The 21,963-nt window shown below is 41.7% G+C and overlaps 2 protein-coding genes across 2 annotated transcripts; one reads left to right on the top strand and one right to left on the bottom strand.

Annotated features, from left to right (window-relative positions):
• Positions 1–54: 54 nt before the first annotated feature.
• On the bottom strand, positions 55–3,271 carry micos13 (mitochondrial contact site and cristae organizing system subunit 13). Its single transcript, XM_047375111.1, has 4 exons — positions 3,111–3,271; positions 2,573–2,729; positions 634–691; positions 55–482 (listed from the first exon to the last, which is right to left on the bottom strand). Exons 1-4 carry the CDS (start codon positions 3,137–3,139, stop codon positions 385–387), a joined length of 342 nt encoding a protein of 113 aa, XP_047231067.1. The 5' UTR covers positions 3,140–3,271; the 3' UTR covers positions 55–384.
• A 287-nt stretch (positions 3,272–3,558) lies between these two features.
• On the top strand, positions 3,559–8,393 carry LOC124873984 (hydroxysteroid 11-beta-dehydrogenase 1-like protein). The gene is made up of 6 exons (XM_047375099.1): positions 3,559–3,733; positions 5,920–6,050; positions 7,036–7,239; positions 7,402–7,495; positions 7,772–7,937; positions 8,037–8,393. The coding sequence occupies exons 1-6, from the start codon at positions 3,649–3,651 to the stop codon at positions 8,221–8,223; spliced, it is 867 nt and encodes a 288-aa protein (XP_047231055.1). The 5' UTR covers positions 3,559–3,648; the 3' UTR covers positions 8,224–8,393.
• Positions 8,394–21,963: the final 13,570 nt, after the last annotated feature.

Below are 21,963 nucleotides of genomic sequence, written 5' to 3'. Positions count from 1 at the left end.
CCGATTGCCATAATTTGTCTAGTGCAAGTGAACAAATTAAACTGAAGACGCAGACAGTTTTAGATTTGGTGTTATTGCCTGGAAATAGTGAAATTGTATATACACACACACACCAGATATTCTCTTTGATACATTATTGGAACAGGTTGAGAACAGGTATACAACTCTACTAAACATTGGTGACAGTTTAACATTTTGCTTCCCTGCTTTATTTACAACTTCCACAATATGCCACTTTAAATAAAATTCAGCCCTTCTTGCAGTTTCCTTTCATGTTGTCTTCTTTTCTGGAGGGAAAGGGCCATAACTTTTGGAGGAGTACGGTCATTTATCAAGTGCAAAAGTCAAACATTAATAAGGTGAGGTCACCCAGGGGGGTTCTGTTCACTTGACGAGGTCTTTTATGTACTCCAGTCCCTGACTTGTATATTCAGACACTCTTGTCGGGGCATCTGAAAGGCTAGAAATCGTCCACCGCACTCCTGTAATAGAAGGGAAACCAGTGCAGGGTTTTAACCAATCAAACAGTCTCATTTCAACTGGTATCACTGGCTGCTTTATAATAAGCAAACCACATAAATCAAGCACTCATAAGCACAAACCCATGACCCCTGGTTTCTGTTCAGTTCTTACCAGCGTTCCACGAATTAACCGGGGAGAACTCGATCCTAGGAATGGTCGGACGCTGAGCCTGAGGACAGAGGAAAAGGGTATGGATGATAATACAGATTTCATGCACCACTAGATGGTGGGTTTATGTACGACTTCATTTATCTGAATTATGAAACTCAGAAATATCTTTTAGAAGATAAAAATGTAACAAAAAACTAACAACCCTGAGATCTTTCTTAAAAAAAAACAAAAGTAGAGGTCTTTGGTTTAACCAGTTAAAACGCATTTTAAATTGTGTAAATTATTTATAGGCGTGTTTGTCTGTTTCAGTGAAGTGGGTTCTAATACATTTTTTTTCCTTATTTGTACCTCGCAGGATGCCGTAGCCAGGAGAGGCTGGCCCTATAAAAGCTGTCAGTATTTATTTATACATTGCATACCCCTGCTAAAGCAGTAAGGTACGATTTGATTTGTATGTCATTTGCATATTATAAAGCCCATGTTTTATGTAGGGGGGCTCTCCTCCATACATAAAAAAAGCCTACTTTTTTATGTATTATGGAGAGCTCCTTTTTTCTACCGGTTCGTGACCCTAACACTTTCTTCGTCCTTACAGGGAAGACAATGCCAACTGTCTGGAAGGTCAAGGCGTGGAAACTCTAGGTCACCCATCATTAATCAAAGTTATGCTGTTTTCAAAGTACCGTTAGCAAGCTGTGAGCGGTAAGTCTATTATGTGAACATCCACAGGCAGGATACCTGAGCTGATAGGGTGAATAATTAACCAGTTAATATCAGCTAATCTATAAAAAGCAGAACGACCAAACGTATTAATCTGCAAAAAAAAACAGCATATTTACTAAAAACTGCTACTAAATCTTCCAGTGGGTTTATTTTCTTACGTTCTTGTCGTTTCTCCACCACTCTTGAATCTGTACTCTTTACCATTTGAAGAGTAAAAATAATTTCAGTGCATCCTGTAAAACCATCAACTGTTTTAGCTGACACTGACTTTCTATCTGCCACTGAAATCAAGTTTAATCCTTTTTTTTTTTTTTTTTAAACGTCTTTAGCTGAAAGAAACCGACTGGCAAATCAGTCTCATGAGTGCTTAAAATGGGCAACTGATTTTAAATACAGCGGTGATTATCAAACCTTCGTTCACTTCCTGTCAGTGTGTTTATGAACCAATCAAAATAGTAAACAAATGTTCTATTGCATAATACAAATAAGGTCAAGTTATGCATTCTTGTTTAAAATCTGCGTGCTGTGTGTTAACATCATTAATAACCATACTGGGACAGTATGAAATTCTCCCAGCATGCCAACCTTGAGTAAAAATACCAGTTTTTATATTATAACTTGTTCTATAGATTTTACTTAAAACAGAAAGTCAACAAATACCTCAACTGCTACTTGAATAATTTGTTATTGCCATTTTAATTTTGTTAAAGCAACTTTAGAAAAAGAATAAGCACCTGCAGAAGTAGTAGTAGTAGTTTTTAAGTACTTATTGGACAGGATATTATCCCTTATTGCCATTCAGCTCCTAAGAGCAACACGAGGGGTATACCAAGCTGGTTTTAGCAGGACAATCTGCTCGGAGAGAGCAAGCAGTTGGGTACTTAACATGTCACTCTAAGCTTGCCAAGTGTGGGTTCAAAACAATGTTAGGATGATTGGTGGTGGCTTTCTTCTGAGTGTTAGAACCTCTCTTTAGCTAGCTGGCCAGCAGTGTGCAGCAACGAATTGGAGAAGGGTAGCATTACTTAATCTGGCCCATTATTAAAATGACTTAGGCAGTAGAAATTGTATGATGGGAAATTTAAGAGCTCTTTAAACCATAACTTTGTAAAACCTTTTTATACATTGAAACTGGTAACCAGCCCGTGCGTAGTCTTTACTACAATTAGTCTAAACCCAAGATTTTGGCCCAAAAAAGTTATTTAAACATCATTACCTCCAGACCAAAATACTTCATCCATTCTTCTAAGGCGGGTGGCACTGCTGCTTTGGCCTTCTCCAGGGCCTCTGAGCCCTGCTCACTGCTTCCCAACAGGCCAGAGTCAAAGGCGACGTACACAGCTCCCCCTGCTATAGTCACCTTGGTGGCAAGTCTGTGAATGAAGGACCAGAGGCAACCGTACTGTTAGCAGAAATTTGCAGCCTTGCAATAATGAAAAATCTCACACTGAAACAAACAAACCCAAAACAACAAAGATGTAATACTACTACTGCTACTATAGTACACTACTTAAGGTTATCCCTATGATAGTAACTTTGTAGTAGCTTTGTCTAACTTTGTAAGTCTATCAAACGTCGCAATATGTACACATACAAACAAAACTGTTCCAACACACAACTATTTGAAATTGTAAAGAGCATGAAAGTGACAATTATAAAGCTCTTGGACACTGTTAGCTTCGGCGAGCTAGCTGGCTAATCCACTTAGCATATCAACCACCTAGCATTGAATGACAAATTAAAAAAATACTAACTTCACTAAAGGCCAGATCCTTGCGGCCATCGTGCACCGTTTTCTGTTTCCCCTTTATGTGCTGTTTCGTTAAACAACTCCAGGGGAACACTAGCTAGTCAGGAACAGTGAAGGACAAGCGCTGCCTGCTCGCTCTGTGTGTTCAAATGTTTTGTCAATAAAGTTGCTCGCTATTTCAAAGCGGCAGATTCGTTCGTCGTGTATCTATTTTAATATATATATATATGTTTTTTTTTTGCCAGGTAAAAAATGTTTATAAATGTAAAGTTGACGTCTTCAAGAACAAAACGTTATCGCTAATTTTACTTTTTTTAAACACTGACTTAAAAATACATTTTTATACTGCTTATCTTTTGGCCAAATAAAAAGGGGTGGGATTGAATCAAAAAAAAAAAAATGAGAGAGAGAGAGAAAGGTGGGGGGAGTTTGGGTGGCGTTGGTTATTGCATAACAGGCTCGTCCTATGAACGTGTATTGTGAAAGCCTCGGAACGCTAAAAAACAAAGAAGTTTCCTGAAACTTGCACCCAGTTTGCAAAAATGGGAACATTCGTAAAAATTTCGATTGTGAGTATTTTGGTTGCATATTTGGCTTTCAAGTGGACTGCACCCAGGTTTGACCCAGGTAAGTTAAATTAAAACGAATTTTATTGCTTCTCCTCTAGGTGGATTTGGATGCCAACATTAAAGAGACTTCCGTATAACTAAGGTGTTTTTTTCACTAAATCTCATAAAATGTAAGCCATACAGCTTTGATAATAAAAACGCACACAATGTACAGTACAGTACAGTAAAATTTTTTCTTGTCCTTATTTATTTGTTTTTATACATTGTGGCTGTTGTTTGAACTGATTTTTATACACGATGTGATTGATGGGAACCGAAGTCAAATTCTTTGTGCACACAAACCTGGCCAATAAAGTTAATTCTGATTCTGATAAATGACACAGGGGCCTAAGGAACACAGCTACCTACAGCACATCTGCATTTGTGCCATTATAAATTTATCGTATATGCAAATTATGTGGATATGTAAATCCCGCTTTACAAACACAAAACAAGGCTGGATTGATAGTGTTCATATAGACCAGTTAGGACAGTGCACTTTACTTTCAAACATGAGGGGGCGCCCTTTTCAAAATATTTATTAAAAAAAACTTTGGTCAGCTGCCATGAGGCATTTGCACTGTTGAAAGACTAAGAAATGGTTTCAGTGCATGCAAAATAGCATACGCCCTTGTAAGTGCAAAGTGAAGTAAATAATATTCCAACAAAACATGTAAAGCAGATGTCTTAAACGTCATTGGTGGGTGGTGTCCTGCAATATTTAAATGTGCATATTCTTCAGCACACCTGGATCAAAAATTTGGTTATTTGCCTGTTACAGTACATTAATTTGATTAAGGTTCACTGCACTAGTGACACCTTTAAAACTTAGAGGACACTGGCCCCTGAAGACTGGAGTTTGAGACCCCTGATGTAAAGCACATCCTCTCTGAATCTTTAAACATCACTCAGGCATGGTCCAGTTACCAGAACCATGACATTCCTAGGTTTTCAAAATGTACAGTTTCAAAACTGCAAAACAAATTATATGGTAGTATGATTTGTTGTTTACATCCATTATTAAAATGCCAGAGAAAGTTATTTAGTTATCTGACCTTCAGCATTGCCATTCTATCTATTCTATCTCTTGCTTGTAAGAAAGTCATTTCTGTCTGTTTTTGAATATTTCTGGTTGCTATAACACAGTCATGTTGTAGAAAGTTGTGGAGTCCCACCCTTGACTCCCATTAAGGTATTTGCCAAGCTACTATTGTCATGTCTGTAAAGCAGCCTACTCCATTCTGGCTACCTAAGCAGATAGCCAAACTAATAATCCGGCTACTATTAACATGTTACATTTTTGTTACTCTATCTAAAGCAGAATAGCAAAAAGATGCAATATTCTGCATAACAGTCACTTAAAAACTAATAGTACAACTGAAAATACATGTTTCATCTTCTGTATCAAATTAAAATGATTAGATCACATTTGTTTCAGATTTTTGTGTTAAAACAGTGATTACTCAAAACTGTGGCATTTTTACTCTTGGTAATAATTCCATAATACCTAGACTCAACATGAGTCCATGTTCAAGTTTGAATTACTGTGTTTGCATATGAACTATGCAAACACAATAATTTATCTGTTTTGATGATCAGATGCTGAAAATGCCTCCTAACCTGCCCTGAGCAAAAATAATCAGTGTAAAACTAATGATTATGATTTTGTAATGAGGGCTTTGGGATATCTGGGAGTGGGATTGCAAACTGAGCAATTGACTGCAGATAATCTGCTTTCCACAAGTGACTAAACGGCTGTACAGAGACAATACGGCATTCATCCAGCCCACAAGGACATACTGTACTGTAGATTGTACACAAATATTTACTTGATTTAGCTGCAGTTAACTGCAGTGTTAATATATTTGGGTGTAATATGTAATGCTTTAAGCAATTGAAACATCCAAGGTCAAGGTAAAGGTAAAGGTTTTCGAACACTGAGTCCTTTGAGCAGCGCTGATTTCATTCAGCTTGAAACAACCCATGAGGGACTTTGATTGGGTTCATGTTTTATAGCGAGTGCCATAAAAGATAAGCAGAGTATTCCAAAGGAAATCATATTGCTGAGTCAGATGGCTTAATGCTTTACTTGCATGTCTATATCCAGAAATTTGTTAGGACTTACAACAAATAAAAATGTATGGCCTTACTGTTTTCATATTTCTGGTATTGATTATATATTTTACTGTGCTGATTTTGTCCTAGAATCTCTCAAAGGTGCCAGGGTGTTGGTCACAGGAGCTAGTACAGGTATTGGGGAACAAATGGCTTATCATTATGCCCGCTTTGGAGCCCAGATTGTTATCACGGCAAGGAGGGAGAAAGTTTTACAGCAGGTCAGTTTTCGTTATGTCTTTTTTCATTCTGTCTTTTGGAACTGCATCAGTTGTGCCAATCAGGTGATTATAATATATAGTGTCAACTGGGATTTTTAGGTTACAGGATCAACTCGGGCTGGGTGCAAAGGCAAAAAGCCAAATACCACTATTACCAGAGCCCTTGATAGATGCCTTTTGTTTCTTCTAGTGAATCTCTCAGCAGTAAAAACATTGTGCCAAGCAGCCCCAGAGTCACCCCCAAACTCCCAACATGTCCCAACCTGACTTTATTATGCTAACTTAGAATCAGGAACAGGACCACAGCTACAATCTCAACTATATGTCTAATCAGCAAGCACAGGTTATCTCTTGCTCTTAAGCATTCTTTCTCTGCTTAGTCCTTTCTCACAATTTTTGCTCTACCTTCTAGACCCACTCACTCTCCCTCATCTTCCCCATCTCCAGCCATTTGTGTCTCCTATCCCTTCCTGATCATCTTTCTTCAGCTTTCTCATCCATCCATCCATCCATCCATCCATCCATTGTCTTCAGCTTTTTGCGCATCTGATCACATGGGTAACGGAACCAGGAGGAAATCTTAATCATCTTTATGACAACTCTTCCAAGCTCCTTCTGGTGATTTATCAGGTGTTCCCAATGTATTCATCCAAACCTAATCCCACTCATCATCATTTAACCTCCTCATCTCTACTTCTTTCATATCATTCATCCTCCTAAAACATCTTCATTCATCATTAATACTGCTTTGAATTCCACTAATCCTCCCTACATTTCCTAATCTTTACTCCTTTTCATCTTCTCTTCCGTCCCGCTCAATTTTCTTACCTATCATTGCTATCCCTTCCCATCAACTCAGTTCCATTCAGCTTGTCCATAAGACACCAAAACATGACTAATGTCATCTCAAGGACCTGTATTTAACTGTTGGTTTCAGCAGTTCTGTTAAACTGTTTTATCAAACTTTACTCCTTGCAATTCATAGGTAACTGAGAAATGTCTGAGTCTGGGAGCCCAGAAAGCTCTTTATATAGCAGCAGATATGGCCAGTGAGTCTGACCCTGACAAAGTGGTTGATTTTGCTCTGGAAAAACTGGGAGGATTGGACTACCTGGTTCTCAACCACATTGGCCCGACTCCCTTTGCAATGTGGGAGGGAGATATGGAACATACCAGGTGGTTAATGAAGGTAATGGATCATTTTGACAGTCTCTCAGCACGTAAAATCAAGGAAATGCCCTGATGTTTCCCTGGATGTGTGTGTGTGTGTGTGTGTGTGTGTGTGTGTGTGTGTGTGTGTGTGTGTGTGTGTGTGTGTGTGTGTGTGTGTGTGTGTGTGTGTGTTTTAAAGGTAAATTTCTTTAGCTACATTCAGATGGCCTGGAGAGCTTTGCCCTCTCTTGAGCAAAGTAAAGGATCTTTGGTGGTTGTTTCATCACTTTTAGGTAAGTATGACTCAATATGTGTAATCACACTAAAGGACAGTAAGTCATGACACATAAACGGTACATATACACTTACAATAACAGTAATACTGTTATCCACTGCCTAAGTCACAAAATGTAATTATTCCTGACCCTTGCTAGCTTTTTAAAAGGTGTTTTCTCATATTTTCACACTCGTCTTGTTTTTGCTTAAACTGAACATTTATAGATATTTTAATGACTCAAGTGCTTGAGAAACCTTTGTCATTTACCGGGACATTTGTCTTTGGTTTGCAGCTAAAATGACAAACCCCTTCACACTACCATACAGCTCAACAAAATTTGCCTTAAATGGATTCTTTGGGTCCCTTCATCATGAACTGGCCATGAAGAAGAGCAATGTGTCGATCTCAATATGCACACTGGGACTTATTGATACAGAATCAGCAATGGACAAAGTCAGGTTTGTCAAATCTGTAAATATACACAAATGATTGTAAAAAAAATTCAGTTGCACCCCAGTTGTGTTTGTTATTACATGCAGTATTTTTCTGTATCTCAGGGGCGTCACAAAGATACCAGCCTATCCTGCCACAGAAGCTGCATTAAATATAATCATTGCAGGAGCAACAAGACAGCTGGACCTTTACTACCCCTGGTTTACACAAGTTGTTCCTATAATGAAAGAGTTGTTTCCTTGGGCAACAAACTATGTCATCCAGAACTACTCCTACAACTACAATCCATGAGGACTGTTTGTAGGACTGTTTGCACACACACTGCAAAATTTTTAGAAGGCCTTTCTCATTTAATGGTTTTCTTTATGTTTATGACTATAGTCGAAGCCGTCTCTGCTTCCCCGGGTCCGTTGAATTGGTTACAGGTTTCAAAAGAGTGAAATAAACACAAGTACAATCAACTTTGAGTTCGCCTCTGCGCAGAGTGAGAGAGATAGACTCCAGTGAAAACCTATGAGTCCAACTCTGCCCTCTCTTCACTTCTCAGCTTGTTTTATTCAGTCTCAAGGGTGTGTTCAACATATACATATATCATGTCACTCATGTATATAGCATAACATTTCCTTAGGTCCAAATAAGGAGTGGTTCTGGTTGTTCCCTTCTGGCAAACTCATCTTTCCCTGTCTCCCCCATCCTCCATCTATTTACAACCTTGCCCTCTCTCTACTCTTTCTCCCTTGTCATTCACCAATTTATGACTTTGCAGTTTTTATGCTTCACTCCCTAAGCTTGACCCCCTCCTATTTCCACACATTCCAGTTACACACATAGTTTATATTCTACAATATCCCTCTTTTGAACTCTCATAAAAGAGTTCACAATCTAAAATGTCCTTCTAAAAATAAGTAGAAATAAGTAAAAATATTACTCTACCACCTGTAAAAGAGAAAATCATTAAAAAACATGCATGCATCCTATTATGCGTCCATGAAGTCACACTCTGAGTCCTCATCCTGGTCATAGTCAATTTGCAACAGTGGCATCGTTATCTTTGGATCCCTCTGCTCAATTGCGGAGGTGATGAGGCACACCATCAGAGAACGAATGCATGGGACGCAACAACATCCACAGGTCACCATTATAGCTACAAATACTGCAATAGAAATCATCAGATTTTATCAAACCCTTCCAGTGTCCAAATATGCCTGTCATCCACTCCTCCAGGGGATTATCAAATTCCAGAATGTTCATGCATGGTGGCGGAGAGGGTCTTTAGTCCCTCTAAAGCCTTTGACACTGAACCGTCCGGTGCAGTGTTATTAGGAATGAAAGTACAACACATATCTCCAAACATGTCACACAAGCCACCTTTTTCAGCCAACAACATATCCAATGCCATCCTATTTTGAACTGCCATGAGGGAAGTTGGGGCCAATTGTTCAGATAAACCTTCTACAGTGTCTCGAGTTAGATTGGCCAGACGCAAAACATTATAATGAATATAATTAATGCGGTCTACATTTTTGTTGGGCGTTACTGGGAACAAGGCAGCTATAATAGGGATGTTTTCAAATCCAGCTGATATTTGGTCCGCAAGTTTATACTCATTTGGGACTCCTCGCGGAACTCCAATTGCATCTATATAGGTGGGGGAACCATGACTCAGATCAAAAGTGGTTGAAGCGCTTCTTTTCATAATATGTATTCTCCTCCTGCGAGTGAGTGCCCAGGGTCCTTAACCAGGAGCGGTTTTGGGTGGGACAAAACTGCAGATTGGTGAGTTGGGGACATCCCCGTGCCAGGTTGGGAAACAACTCTGCCCAGAAAGTCAACCTGGCGTCTGCAGATCTGGAGTTTGGTTTTGCTAACCTTGTAGCCTTTTTTAGCCAAATGTGACAGGACAATTGCTGTTGCCTCTAAGCCTTCATCCACAGTGGGTGTTGAGAGGAGAATGTCATCCACGTACTGAATCAGAGTGGTGTTTGGAGGTAATAGACAATCTTGGAGAGAGTCTTTGAGAACCTAATTGAAGATTCCTGGAGAAAGCACGAATCCCTGCCGCAAACGAGTGTATCTATACCTATGAGATTTATAGGTAAATGCAAAAATGCGTTGGCCAGATCAATGCAGGTAAACCAGCAATGGTCAGGGTTAAGATTTGTCAGAGCCACATAGGGATTGGGCACGGGAATGGTAGGGGTGGCCAAAGCTGCATTTATGGCCCGTAAATCATGCGCCATTTACCTGTCCCTTTTTTCTCCACTGGCAAAATGGGTGTGTTCCATGAAGAGGAATATGCGGACCCTAAAACACCTGAGTTCCATAGGCCTTCCACTGTATCTTTAATGCCTAATTCTGCTGCTGGTTTGTGAGGGTATTGGGGCTTCCATATTGGTTGGTCGGTGGTTAACTGAAAGGTAATGGGGGAACATTTAATCAGGCCTACATCTGTGGGCCCCACTGCCCAGAGAGTGGAAGGCATTTTTTCCACAACAGCAGCTGCCAGTGGATGGTCTGTTTTTTCCCTGCCATGGTGTCTGTCTAACTGAACATGCTCCAGTGTGCCCACATCCGTAGAGTGGTTGAATATGCGATACGTATTACCTGAGGGCGAGTAAAAAAGGTCAGGGGTTGCCACAGGCTGCCAATCCTGTAGGTTCAGGGAGCGTTTTAACACACCTCCAAGTTCATGTGCTTCATGACCTGGGTGCAGAGCTAAAGAGACATGAAACCTAAACCACACTTCCTGCTCTTTAGTCAAATGAACCTCGGCCACCACTCCTTCTGGTGCTACATAAATGTCTGTGGTGGCAGTGTCCCAGTGTGTACCCTCTAACTCGTCAGCAAAGCTTTCCTGGTAGCATTCACAATTATTTCTATCATAAAACAAGGTGACATACGGGGGGTCAGGAGGAGGTACATAGGGCGCCAGAGTGGAGACCCAGGATTTCCACCGATGGAAAGCAGAGAGAATGCCTCTGTGCACGGTGGTTTCAGGTTGCAGCAAAACCCAGTATACAGGTCCTTCTCAAAATATTAGCATATTGTGATAAAGTTCATTATTTTCCATAATGTAATGATGAAAATTTAACATTCATATATTTTAGATTTATTGCACACTAACTGAAATATTTCAGGTCTTTTATTGTCTTAATACAGATGATTTTGGCATACAGCTCATGAAAACCCAAAATTCCTATCTCACAAAATTAGCATATTTCATCCGACCAATAAAAGAAAAGTGTTTTTAATACAAAAAACATCAACCTTCAAATAATCATGTACAGTTATGCACTCAATACCTGGTCGGGAATCCTTTTGCAGAAATGACTGCTTCAATGCGGCGTGGCATGAGGCAATCAGCCTGTGGCACTGCTGAGGTCTTGTGGAGGCCCAGGATGCTTCGATAGCGGCCTTTAGCTCATCCAGAGTGTTGGGTCTTGAGTCTCTCAACGTTCTCTTCACAATATCCCACAGATTCTCTATGTGGTTCAGGTCAGGAGAGTTGGCAGGCCAATTGAGCACAGTGATACCATGGTCAGTAAACCATTTACCAGTGGTTTTGGCACTGTGAGCAGGTGCCAGGTCGTGCTGAAAAATGAAATCTTCATCTCCATAAAGCTTTTCAGCAGATGGAAGCATGAAGTGCTCCAAAATCTCCTGATAGCTAGCTGCATTGACCCTGCCCTTGATAAAACACAGTGGACCAACACCAGCAGCTGACACGGCACCCCAGACCATCACTGACTGTGGGTACTTGACACTGGACTTCGGGCATTTTGGCATTTCCTTCTCCCCAGTCTTCCTCCAGACTCTGGCACCTTGATTTCCGAATGACATGCAGAATTTGCTTTCATCTCAAAAAAGTACTTTGGACCACTGAGCAACAGTCCAGTGCTACTTCTCTGTAGCCCAGGTCAGGCGCTTCTGCCGCTGTTTCTGATTCAAAAGTGGCTTGACCTGGGGAATGCGGCACCTGTAGCCCATTTCCTGCACACGCCTGTGTACCGTGGCTCTGAATGTTTCTACTCCAGACTCAGTCCACTGCTTCCGCAGGTCCCCCAAGGTCTGGAATCGGCCCTTGATTCCAGGGTCCGGTCACCTCTTCTCGTTGTGCAGCGTTTTCTGCCACACTTTTTCCTTCCCACAGACTTCCCACTGAGGTGCCTTGATACAGCACTCTGGGAACAGCCTATTCGTTCAGAAATTTCTTTCTGTGTCTTACCCTCTTGCTTGAGGGTTTCAATAATGGCCTTCTGGACAGCAGTCAGGTCAGTAGTCTTACCCATGATTGGGGTTTTGAGTGATGAACCAGGCTGGGAGTTTTAAAGGCCTCAGGAATCTTTTGCAGGTGTTTAGAGTTAACGCGTTGATTCAGATGATTAGGTTCATAGCTCGTTTAGAGACCCTTTTAATGATATGCTAATTTTGTGAGATAGGAATTTTGGGTTTTCATGAGCTGTATGCCAAAATCATCCGTATTAAGACAATAAAAGACCTGAAATATTTCAGTTAGTGTGCAATGAATCTAAAATATATGAATGTTAAATTTTCATCATGACATTATGGAAAATAATGAACTTTATCACAATATGCTAATATTTTGAGAAGGACCTGTATATCAGCCATTGAGTCCTGCAGTGGCTGGAGGAGGTACTGTCCATGTAAAAAAGAAGTGTTATTGTCACAAAATAACTGGATGCCATTGGGCAGGTGAACCTGCAGTCCATCAGTCCCGCATAAAATGGTGGCTCCCAGTTTTATTAACATGTCTCTCCCCAGTAAATTTACTGGTGTGTCTGTGGAGACTAGATAACTGTGATTCAATGTCTGTCCACCAATTTCAGTCTTTAAAGGCTTGGTATATGGCAGGACCTGTTTTGCCCCCGAGAACCCCATGACAGTTGTAGTCCTGGTGGAGAGTGTTTTTGGAGGAGCCTGTTTGATGGTTGAACATGTGGCCCCAGTGTCCACCAGAAAAGGAAGGCTATTTCCGGACACAGTCACAGACAGCAGGGGGTCCGCAGTCCCGCTGTCTTCTGGGGTCGGTGGGGACCTTCAGTGGTGCTCAGGCCAGAGACTAGGCTCGTCCCAGGCCGGTAATTGGAGTTGTGGTCCGTATGCTCCGCGTACTGGGCCACCCCTGCCTCTGTATGGACGGGCCGGAGGAGCCATGGCGGGACCATAACACCCATACCCTCCGGGTGAACCATTCTTATGGGGGCAATCTCGGGCCCAGTGTCCAGGCTCATTGCAGTAATTACACACATCAGCATTACCCAGTCTCCTCTGTGGTCCTCTCTGGAATCCCCTTGCTCTCAGCCCTCCCCGTCCCCCAAAACGACCAGCATGTCCCTGATATGGGACCGGGGCCTGATGCCACTGTCCTGCTGTTTCTCTATTTCCAGGAAATGGAGGAGCCCGAGGGGGCTGAGACACTGCACCTTCATACATAATTTTAGGTGTTTTACCCTCCTTCTTCTTTTCCCCAACCTTCTGTTTAGTTTCTGCTAATTGCATTTTCACCAGCTGAGTTTGTAACGTTTTTAATTCACTCTCCTCGTTTTGTTTTGCCTCTTTGAGTTTAGATAAATGATGCATCAAATGGCAATCCCATACTCCAGGCTCTGATCCAGGGAGGTCGGGATTATCCTCCATATTAGTTTTAACCTGCAACGGTAACCCTCTTAAAACAGCATCCCGGAACCAGTCCCTTTGGGGACCCGCTCTGTCTGGATTAGTTCCTATCTGTGTTTGCCACACGGATTTGCACTGATCTAAATATTCTCTAGGATTTGTGTTTGTGTTCCACTCAAATTTTAGAATGGTACGTCCTCTGGTTACTGGATACATTTGTCTAAGAGCCATGACTATAAGAGTGGAATATGCAGTAAGTGGGACCCCATCTGGTACTGCTATTGTACCTGCAACAAGCTCTATGTCTTTACAGCTGTGTGGCTTCATGCATCGTCCAGCAATGGCCCTGTAATCACCTAGAGCTAACGTGGTGCCTGCTGTCAGGGAGTCTAGAGTCTGTAACCATATAGACGCACCTTCTGCGATCGGAGGCAATTTGTCACACAAAGTGGTAAGATCTCCCAGTGTGAAAGGCTTGTATCTATTTGCCCCAAATTGTTGTTTGAACAGTGGACCCATATAAGAAGGTTTGGGCTGGGTTCGGGGTCTCATGTTATAGCCATGTCCAGCAGGGGGAGGAGTAGCCTCAGGTACTAGTGGCATAGCTTCCTCATTTTCAATTGGTGACTGATTCTGTACTGTAATAGGTGGTGCCTGCATAGCAGCGTCATGATAAGTTACTGGAGTCAGTGGTTCGTCATTTATCCATTTCTCTGACACTGACGTATTAACTGAGCCCTCAGTTACATATGATTTCAGAGGTGTGACTAATTTCATATCACTAGGTGAATGGAAAATATACGGGGTGGAACACTTTTTTGGGCCAGAAGCTGGCCTCATTTTGTCCTGTAATACCCGGTCAGCAAATGGGTCAGTTAATGGATCCTGTGAAATTAAGGAATCTCCGGATAAGAGTACAGACCCATCAGTGGAATGTGAGCAGACAGAGGTGGGGGCCGAGCAGGGGGGGTTAGGAGGAGGCTGAGCAGTTACTGGCGGTAAATCACACACGCTGACTATTCCCCCAGTTACTTTCAGCGTGGGATATAAGCCAATAAGGGGAGAGGTGGGGGCCGTGTGGTGTGATAGAGTGGGCTGATTTGGTAGTAAGTCATATGAATGTCGGAGGAGGATCTTGGGTCGGACCAACGTGCAGACAAGAGCTCGGTAGCCGCATCATAGTTTATTCCTCAAAGGCAAAAACCTAACAAAAACACTGCAGATATGAATCAGAGTCCAAAATACAAAACTTACAAAACTCTGCAGGTACTAATGGCAAAACGTAGCATAAAATCCAAGCGAAGCATGAACAAAGCATAGACGTGGTAGGGAACAGGGTAGTAACAGAAGGAACCAGCGAGGAACTAAGCACACAGAACAACTAATATACACAGAGCACATAGAAGGGAACAAAAGGCAGGTAATCAAAGAAACAGGGAACACGTGGGACAAGGAACAGGTGAAACAAATACAAAGGCTGAAGAAGAGTGAAAGGACTAATCAAACAACAGAAAACACAAACTAAGCAAGAGAATAAATCAGAGGAGGAAATAAAGAACTAGAATAACTATGAACTAAAGTAAACAAAGAAACTAGAGGAGAACATAGAAACAACAACCTAAGAAATAAACAAAGAGCCATAAGGAGAATCTAAATTACAAAATAAACCATCACAAGAACCCACAAAGTCCAAAATGTCACTCCATGACATAAGTGGAGGCAGCCCGCCCACGGGCTCCTCCGTGTCGTGACGAGGCTCTGTAGACCCGGCGGCGGTCGGCTGAGGCTCTGTAGACCCGGCGGCGGCCGGCTGAGGCTCTGGCGGCTTGGCTGCATGCCGCGAGTCCAGCGGCTTGGCTGCATGCCGCGAGTCCAGCGGCTTGGCTGCATGCCACGAGTCCAGCGGCTTGGCTGCATGCCGCGAGTCCAGCGGCTTGGCTGCATGCCGCGAGTCCAGCGGCTTGGCTGCATGCCGCGAGTCCAGCGGCTTGGCTGCATGCCGCGAGTCCAGCGGCTTGGCTGCATGCACCGAGAAAGGGCGGTGGGACAAAAAAAATCTAAGTATTTTTCGCTAAACTAAAATAAGCTGTTCATCAGCTACACAAAGGTTTAGGACATATCTCAAAAGAACTCCCTAAAATAGAAATAAAAGTTTCAAAAAAAGACTTAGTAATAAGTAGCTGCTTTATGCTTGTTAATCACCTCTAAAATTCTTTTCAGATGCTTGATGCAGGTGTTTCCAGGAGGTTATACTTGTTTCTTCAAGTGGTGAAGATGGCTTCACGGAGGTCATCCACTGTCTGGAACTGGTGTCCATTTTTGTAAACTTCCTTTGCCATCCAACTCTAAATTTTCTCTGGATTTAGATCAGGGGAACACACAGGATGATCCAACAGAGTGATATTTTCCTGGAAGAAGTCCTTTGTCAGGCAGGCGTTGTGAACTGCAGCATTGTCTTGTTGAAACACCCAGTCAACACCACACAGACGATGGCCTCCGTTCATGAGGGACGCCCCCCTGCAACATCTCCACATTGCTGCTACAGTTTGACGCCTCTGCACAACATGAAGCTCCATTGTTCATTTGAAGGAAAAAGCCCCCCAGATCATGATAGCGCCCCCTCCTCTATGCCGAGTAGAATACATCTTAGATGGGATTTCCTTGTCATGCCAGTAACATTGGAAGCCATCAGGACCATCTAGATCTTTTTTTTTCTCATCAGAGAATAAAACATTCTTCCACCTTTCAGTGTCCCATGTTTGTTGCTTTCATGAAAACTCCAAACCATTTTGTACTTTTTTAGGAGACGAGGTCTCTGAAGACGTTTTTTGTTCTTAAAACCTTGAGGCCTTGCTTATGCATCTCAGCGATCTGACTGCATTCAGACAGAAAGCTTTTTTGCCTTTGCCATCAGGAGGTCATGACAGCGTGAATACCTGACAGAAAATGACACTGAATCCACATTTTTGAAAAACTGTGGGCTTTTAAATGATGTGGTCTTAAACTTTTCATCAGCTGATGAACAGCATATTTTAGTGTAATGGTTATTTGCAATAAATTGCTTACTCAATCTTTTTTTGGTCTCAATCCCATTTCTTTTTTTTCCATTTTGAAGCTGTACATAAAATAATCTTAAGATCCAACGGTGCAAAATGTGAATTCTTGCCAATGTTATTTGTGTTTTGTGTAAAATTGTGTTTTCCAGACACCTCTGTACCAGTGCAACCCCACACCTCCACAGGACAGCACTTTGTTCCAGCCAAGGAGCAGTGGCCTGATGAACAGACCGATACCCAGATCTGCAATCAGGAAGAGAACCTTACTGAGGAGCAGCCAAAGATGTTCGCCAAAGAGATCCTGTCAGACAAGCTGGAAGAGCCTGTGTTTGTGTTCAATCTGGTTCCTGTTTCTCCTCCAGTTCTATGTTCCCAGTCTTCACAGAAACAGAAAAGAGAGAGAAGCCCCTCTCCAACAGCCTCTACATCCTCTCCACCACCTTTCTCCCAACAGACCAACCACATCTCCAATTGCTTCATGAAAATAAGAAGAGAAAGGGTAAGTTCTGTTTTCCTCAGTCTTGCAATGAACTTTCTTTTTATTGACCTCAACTTCTGAAATTAATGCTTGTCTTAGCTTTGACTGTGAACATTTGGACCATTACACAGTATTTAAGTATGTATTTTATTGTATTTTTGTGGCCATTCTAAAATAGTTACAATTACTGTCATTCCCAGACCTAATATGAGAAAACTTTGTAAATCCACATTGAGGAAAATTTAAGTTATTTGAGAAAAATGTTAGAATAATTGTAAAGTATGAAAGTCACCACACAAATTTTCACTTTTTGAGGGTAAACTCCTTGGCTTAATTTTGTATTTAGTGTATATAGTATAATCTTGGTTTTGCTTTTTTTTTTTCAGGTTGCCGAAAATGTAGTAGGCAGCGGGTGTTCCAGTTTGAAGCAATCACTGGGCGCAGAACAAATGCAGTAAGACTTAAAGCTTTTACAAATAAAAAACCTGAAAGTGTGGTGTGCAAAAGTATTGAGCCCCCTTTACTCTGAGTGCAACCAGTTGCCTTCAGAAGTTGCCTGATGATTGCTAATGACTAAATAGAGTCCACCTGTGTGTAATCTAATCTCAGTCCATATCCAGCTGCTCTGTGACCCCTCAGAGGTTGTTTAAGAGAATACTGGGGAGCAAACAGCATCATGAAGTCCAAGAACACACCAGGCAGGTCAGAGATAAAGTTGTGGAGAAGTTTAAAGCAGACTTAGGCTATAAAAAGATTTCCCAAGCTTTGAACGTCTCACGGAGCTCTGTTCAATCCATCATCTGGAAATGGAAAGAGTTTGGCACTGCTGGAAACCTACCAAGACAAGGCCCTCCACCTAAACTTACAGGCCGAACAAGGAGAGCACTGATCAGAGATGCAGCCAAGAGGCCCATGGTGACTCTGGATGAACTGCAGAGATCTACAGCTCAGATGGAGGAATCTGTCCACAGGTCAACTATTAGTCGTGCTTTGCACAAATGTGGTCTTTATGGAAGAGTGGGAAGAAGAAAGCCATTGTTAAAACAAAACCATAAGAAGTCCAGTTTGCCAGAAGCCACGTTGGGGACACAGCAAACATGTGGAAGAAGGTGCTTTGGTCGGATGAGACCAAAATTGAACTTTTTAGCCAAAATGCAAAACGCTATGTGTGGCAGAGAACTAACACTGCACATCACTCTGAACACACCATCCCCACTGTCAAACATGGTGGTGGCAGCACCATGCTCTGGGGGTGCTTTTCTTCAGCAGGGACAGGGAAGGTGGTCAGAGTTGATGGGAAGATGGATGGAGCAAAATACCGGGCAATCTTGGAAGAAAACCTGTTGGAGTCTGCAAAAGACTTGAGACTGGTTGGGAGGTTCACTTTGGAGCAGAACAATGACCCTAAACATAAAGCCATGGCTAAAATGGAAAGGTTTTAAACAAAACATGCATGTGTTAGAATGGACCAGTCAAAGTTCAGACATAAATCCAATTGAGAATCTGTGGCAAGATCTGAAAACTGCTGTTCACAAACGCTCTCCTGTTTCGCAAAGAAGAATGGGCCAAAATTCCAGTCACTAGATGTGCAGAGCTGCTAGAGACAGACTGTACAAGACTTGCAGCTGGAATTACAGCAAAAGTTGCTTCCACAAAGTATAAACTCAAGGGGGCTAAATACCTTTGCACAACACACGTTTGCACACTGTATATTTACATTTGTGGTTGTAATGTGACAATATGTGGAAAAGTTCAAGGGGAATGAATCCTTTTGTAAGCCACTGTATATACTTCAAGGTCATAAGACAACCACTAATATCTGCAACTGCTCACCTTAAAGTTTGGTTAAAGTTTGGTGCAGCACCAATTCATTTTGATTTGCCAGTTTTTTTTTTTGAGGGTGTTGGCCTGTAGCTCCTTCTAGTGAAATGGAAATGTCTCTCTTGCCTGGTCTCTTTGCAACTTTGCTCAAAAGATTTTTTGTGTGTACATAGTACAACAGATTAAATTTACAAACCCGTGTAGTGTCTACTGAACTACTCGAAGGGCAGGATTTAGCACACATGCTAATTCATATGAACATTTCAAATGACTGATTCTTATGTGACATATTTAAAATACACGGTGCAATGCTATTGTGTCCAGTGTGTTGCAGTATTTATTGTAAAACATGGTAGACTGACTGGTTTGTGTAAAAGGAAAACCTATACCGCAGTATTTTCCATTTGTTGTCTTTTAGTAAATTGTTAAAACTGCTCCCACAATTAAGAATTTTAGAAGCACTTATTTGATATTCAATCCAATTCAATTCAAAAATACTTTATTAATCCCAAAGGGAAATTAAATGTTGTTATAGCTCATATTATGAAGGTTTCCTCAAAGAGCCGTTATAGATGCTGATGGCTGTGGGCAGGAATGATCTCCTGTAGCGCTCTGTCTTACAGCAGATCTGAAGAAGCCTCTGACTGAAGACACTCTGTTGTTGTAGGACAGTCTCATGAAGAGGATGCTCAGGGTTCTCCATAATGTTCTTCATTTTATGAAGAATCCGTCTTTCCACAATGATCTCCAGAGGTTCCAGAGGAGTCCCCAGAACAGAGGCAGCCTTTTTTATCAGCTTGTTGAGCTTTTTTAAGTCCCTGGCTCTGATGCTGCTTCCCCAGCAGATGATGGTAGAAGAGATCACACTTTCCACAACAGACTTATAGAAGATATGCAGCATTTTGCTGTAAACACCAAAGGACCTAAGCTTCCTCAAGAAGTACAGGCTGCTCTGTCCCTTCTTGTAGATGGCTTCACAGTTGCATCTCCACTTTAGTCTGTTGTCCAGGTGAACACCGAGGTATTTATACTCCTCCACCACCTCCACTTCTTCTCCCACGATAGAAATAGTGTTTGACTTATTCCTGTTTCTCTTAAAATCTACAATCATCTCCTTTGTTTTAGTCATGTTCAAGATGAGATGATTGTTTCCACACCATGCCACAAAGTGGCAGGTGTTAAGCAGGTCCTTCAGGTCACTGGTGATCCAAGGTTTGTTATTGGGGAAGCATTTCACGGTTCTGGTGGGGATGATGTTATCCACACAGAAGTTTATATAGTCGGTTATACACTCAGTCATGGCATTGATGTCCTCTCCATGTGGCTGGCACAGTGCGTCCCAGTCTGTAGCCTCAAAGCAACCTTGCAGAGCTTCTTCAGCTTCCTGTGACCATTTTCTCGCAGTCCTCTTTATTACAGGTTGCCTCTGAACAAGGGGCTTATATTTCAAGCAGAGAAAAACAAGATTGTGATCTGATTTGCCTAGAGGAGGTCTTGCTGTAGAGATGTATGAGTCCTTGACATTTGCATAAAACAAATCCAATGTTTTGTTTTCTCTGGTAGAGCAGCTGACAAATTGTTGAAACATTGGAAGTGTAGCAGAGAGTGAAGCATGATTAAAATCACCAGAAATTGCCACAAAAGCATTGGGGTTTTGTGTCTGTAGCTTAGCAACAACTGAGCTGATGGCATCACATGCACTGTCAGCAACAGTGGAAGGTGGAACGTAAACTGTTACCAAAATAACACTGGTGAACTCTCTGGGTAAATAATATGGACGAAAACTTACTGCCAACAGTTCAATATCTGGACTGCAGGGATGACACTTCACAGTAACATGTCCTGGATGACACCATCTGTTGTTCACAAATACTGCCAGTCCACCTCCTTTACATTTGCCGCTCCTCTTTAAGTCTCTGTCATCTCGTATGGTTAAAAAGACCGGCAGAGAGACGCTGGAGTCGGGGATATGATCCTGCAGCCATGTCTCAGTAAAACACATGATACTGCATGCCCGGTACTCTGGCTGGGTCCTTTGTAGGGCTTGGAGTTCATCCAACTTGTTTCCCAACGATCTCACATTGCCCATCAAAATCGACGGAAGAGATGGTTTGAACTTCCTCCTTCTCTCTCTTCTCTTAGCTCCTGCTCTGCATCCACGGCGTCTCCTTTTCAACTCATCAGGGATTTGGGGTTGTAGTTGAAGTATTATTTGAGCTTTTGAGATATTAATCAGCTGCTCCCGGTTGTAAGAAACAACCCCGTTGCCATGGCAATGCATCATAACAAATGTCCAAAAATAGAAAGTATCAAGAAAAATCCTCCAAGCTGCACAGCATCCGACACCGGAGTGGACAGTAGTCCAAACAAAATCAACTGTATCCACCACAAGAGGAATAGTTCCCAAAAAAGAATAAATCAGAATCAAAAGTAACAGAGCTACTCCAACCTGCTGCCACCTTGAGCGGCGCAATTCTAGAAAAATATACTGTCTGATAATTGCACAGGCAGTAAATGAAGATGGTTTTTGTATGCTTTGGTTTTTCACATTACTGAAACTTTTCTTAACAAATAAAGTAGTAAGGGAGAGTGTTTGTGTCTTTTTTGTAATAATAAAAATGACTGCGGTGACTTTGGCATTGGATACTTTTGTAATGGTGAGTATAATATAGGAACAATGAGGAAATATTTTAAGTAGGAACGCTATTAGATGGAGTAGTATTGGGATTTTTTCCAGCGGGACCTTACTTTGGGCTTGAGAGCAGGAATTATAGGAAATTAGTGTAGGCAGTGACAAAGTGCATGTGTCTTCCTGTCATACATAGAACTATGAAATAATAAATAATTATTTTGAGAAACAATGTTGTGTGAGAACAATACATCTCTAAAAAGGGGGCCAAAAAACTCAGAAAAATATATATTTTTTTATCTATTGTTGCCTTTTACTGTTAATCATATAAATCATAGAAAGAAGAATTTGTCAACAGTACAGCACAAGAAATCCACAAGCTGATTTTTAAAATTGTTGATCTCTTCTAG

Source organism: Girardinichthys multiradiatus, chromosome 9 (genome assembly GCF_021462225.1).
Source record: "Girardinichthys multiradiatus isolate DD_20200921_A chromosome 9, DD_fGirMul_XY1, whole genome shotgun sequence".
Classification (NCBI taxonomy): Eukaryota; Metazoa; Chordata; class Actinopteri; order Cyprinodontiformes; family Goodeidae; genus Girardinichthys; species Girardinichthys multiradiatus.
This window is presented reverse-complemented; position numbering and strand designations above follow the sequence as displayed.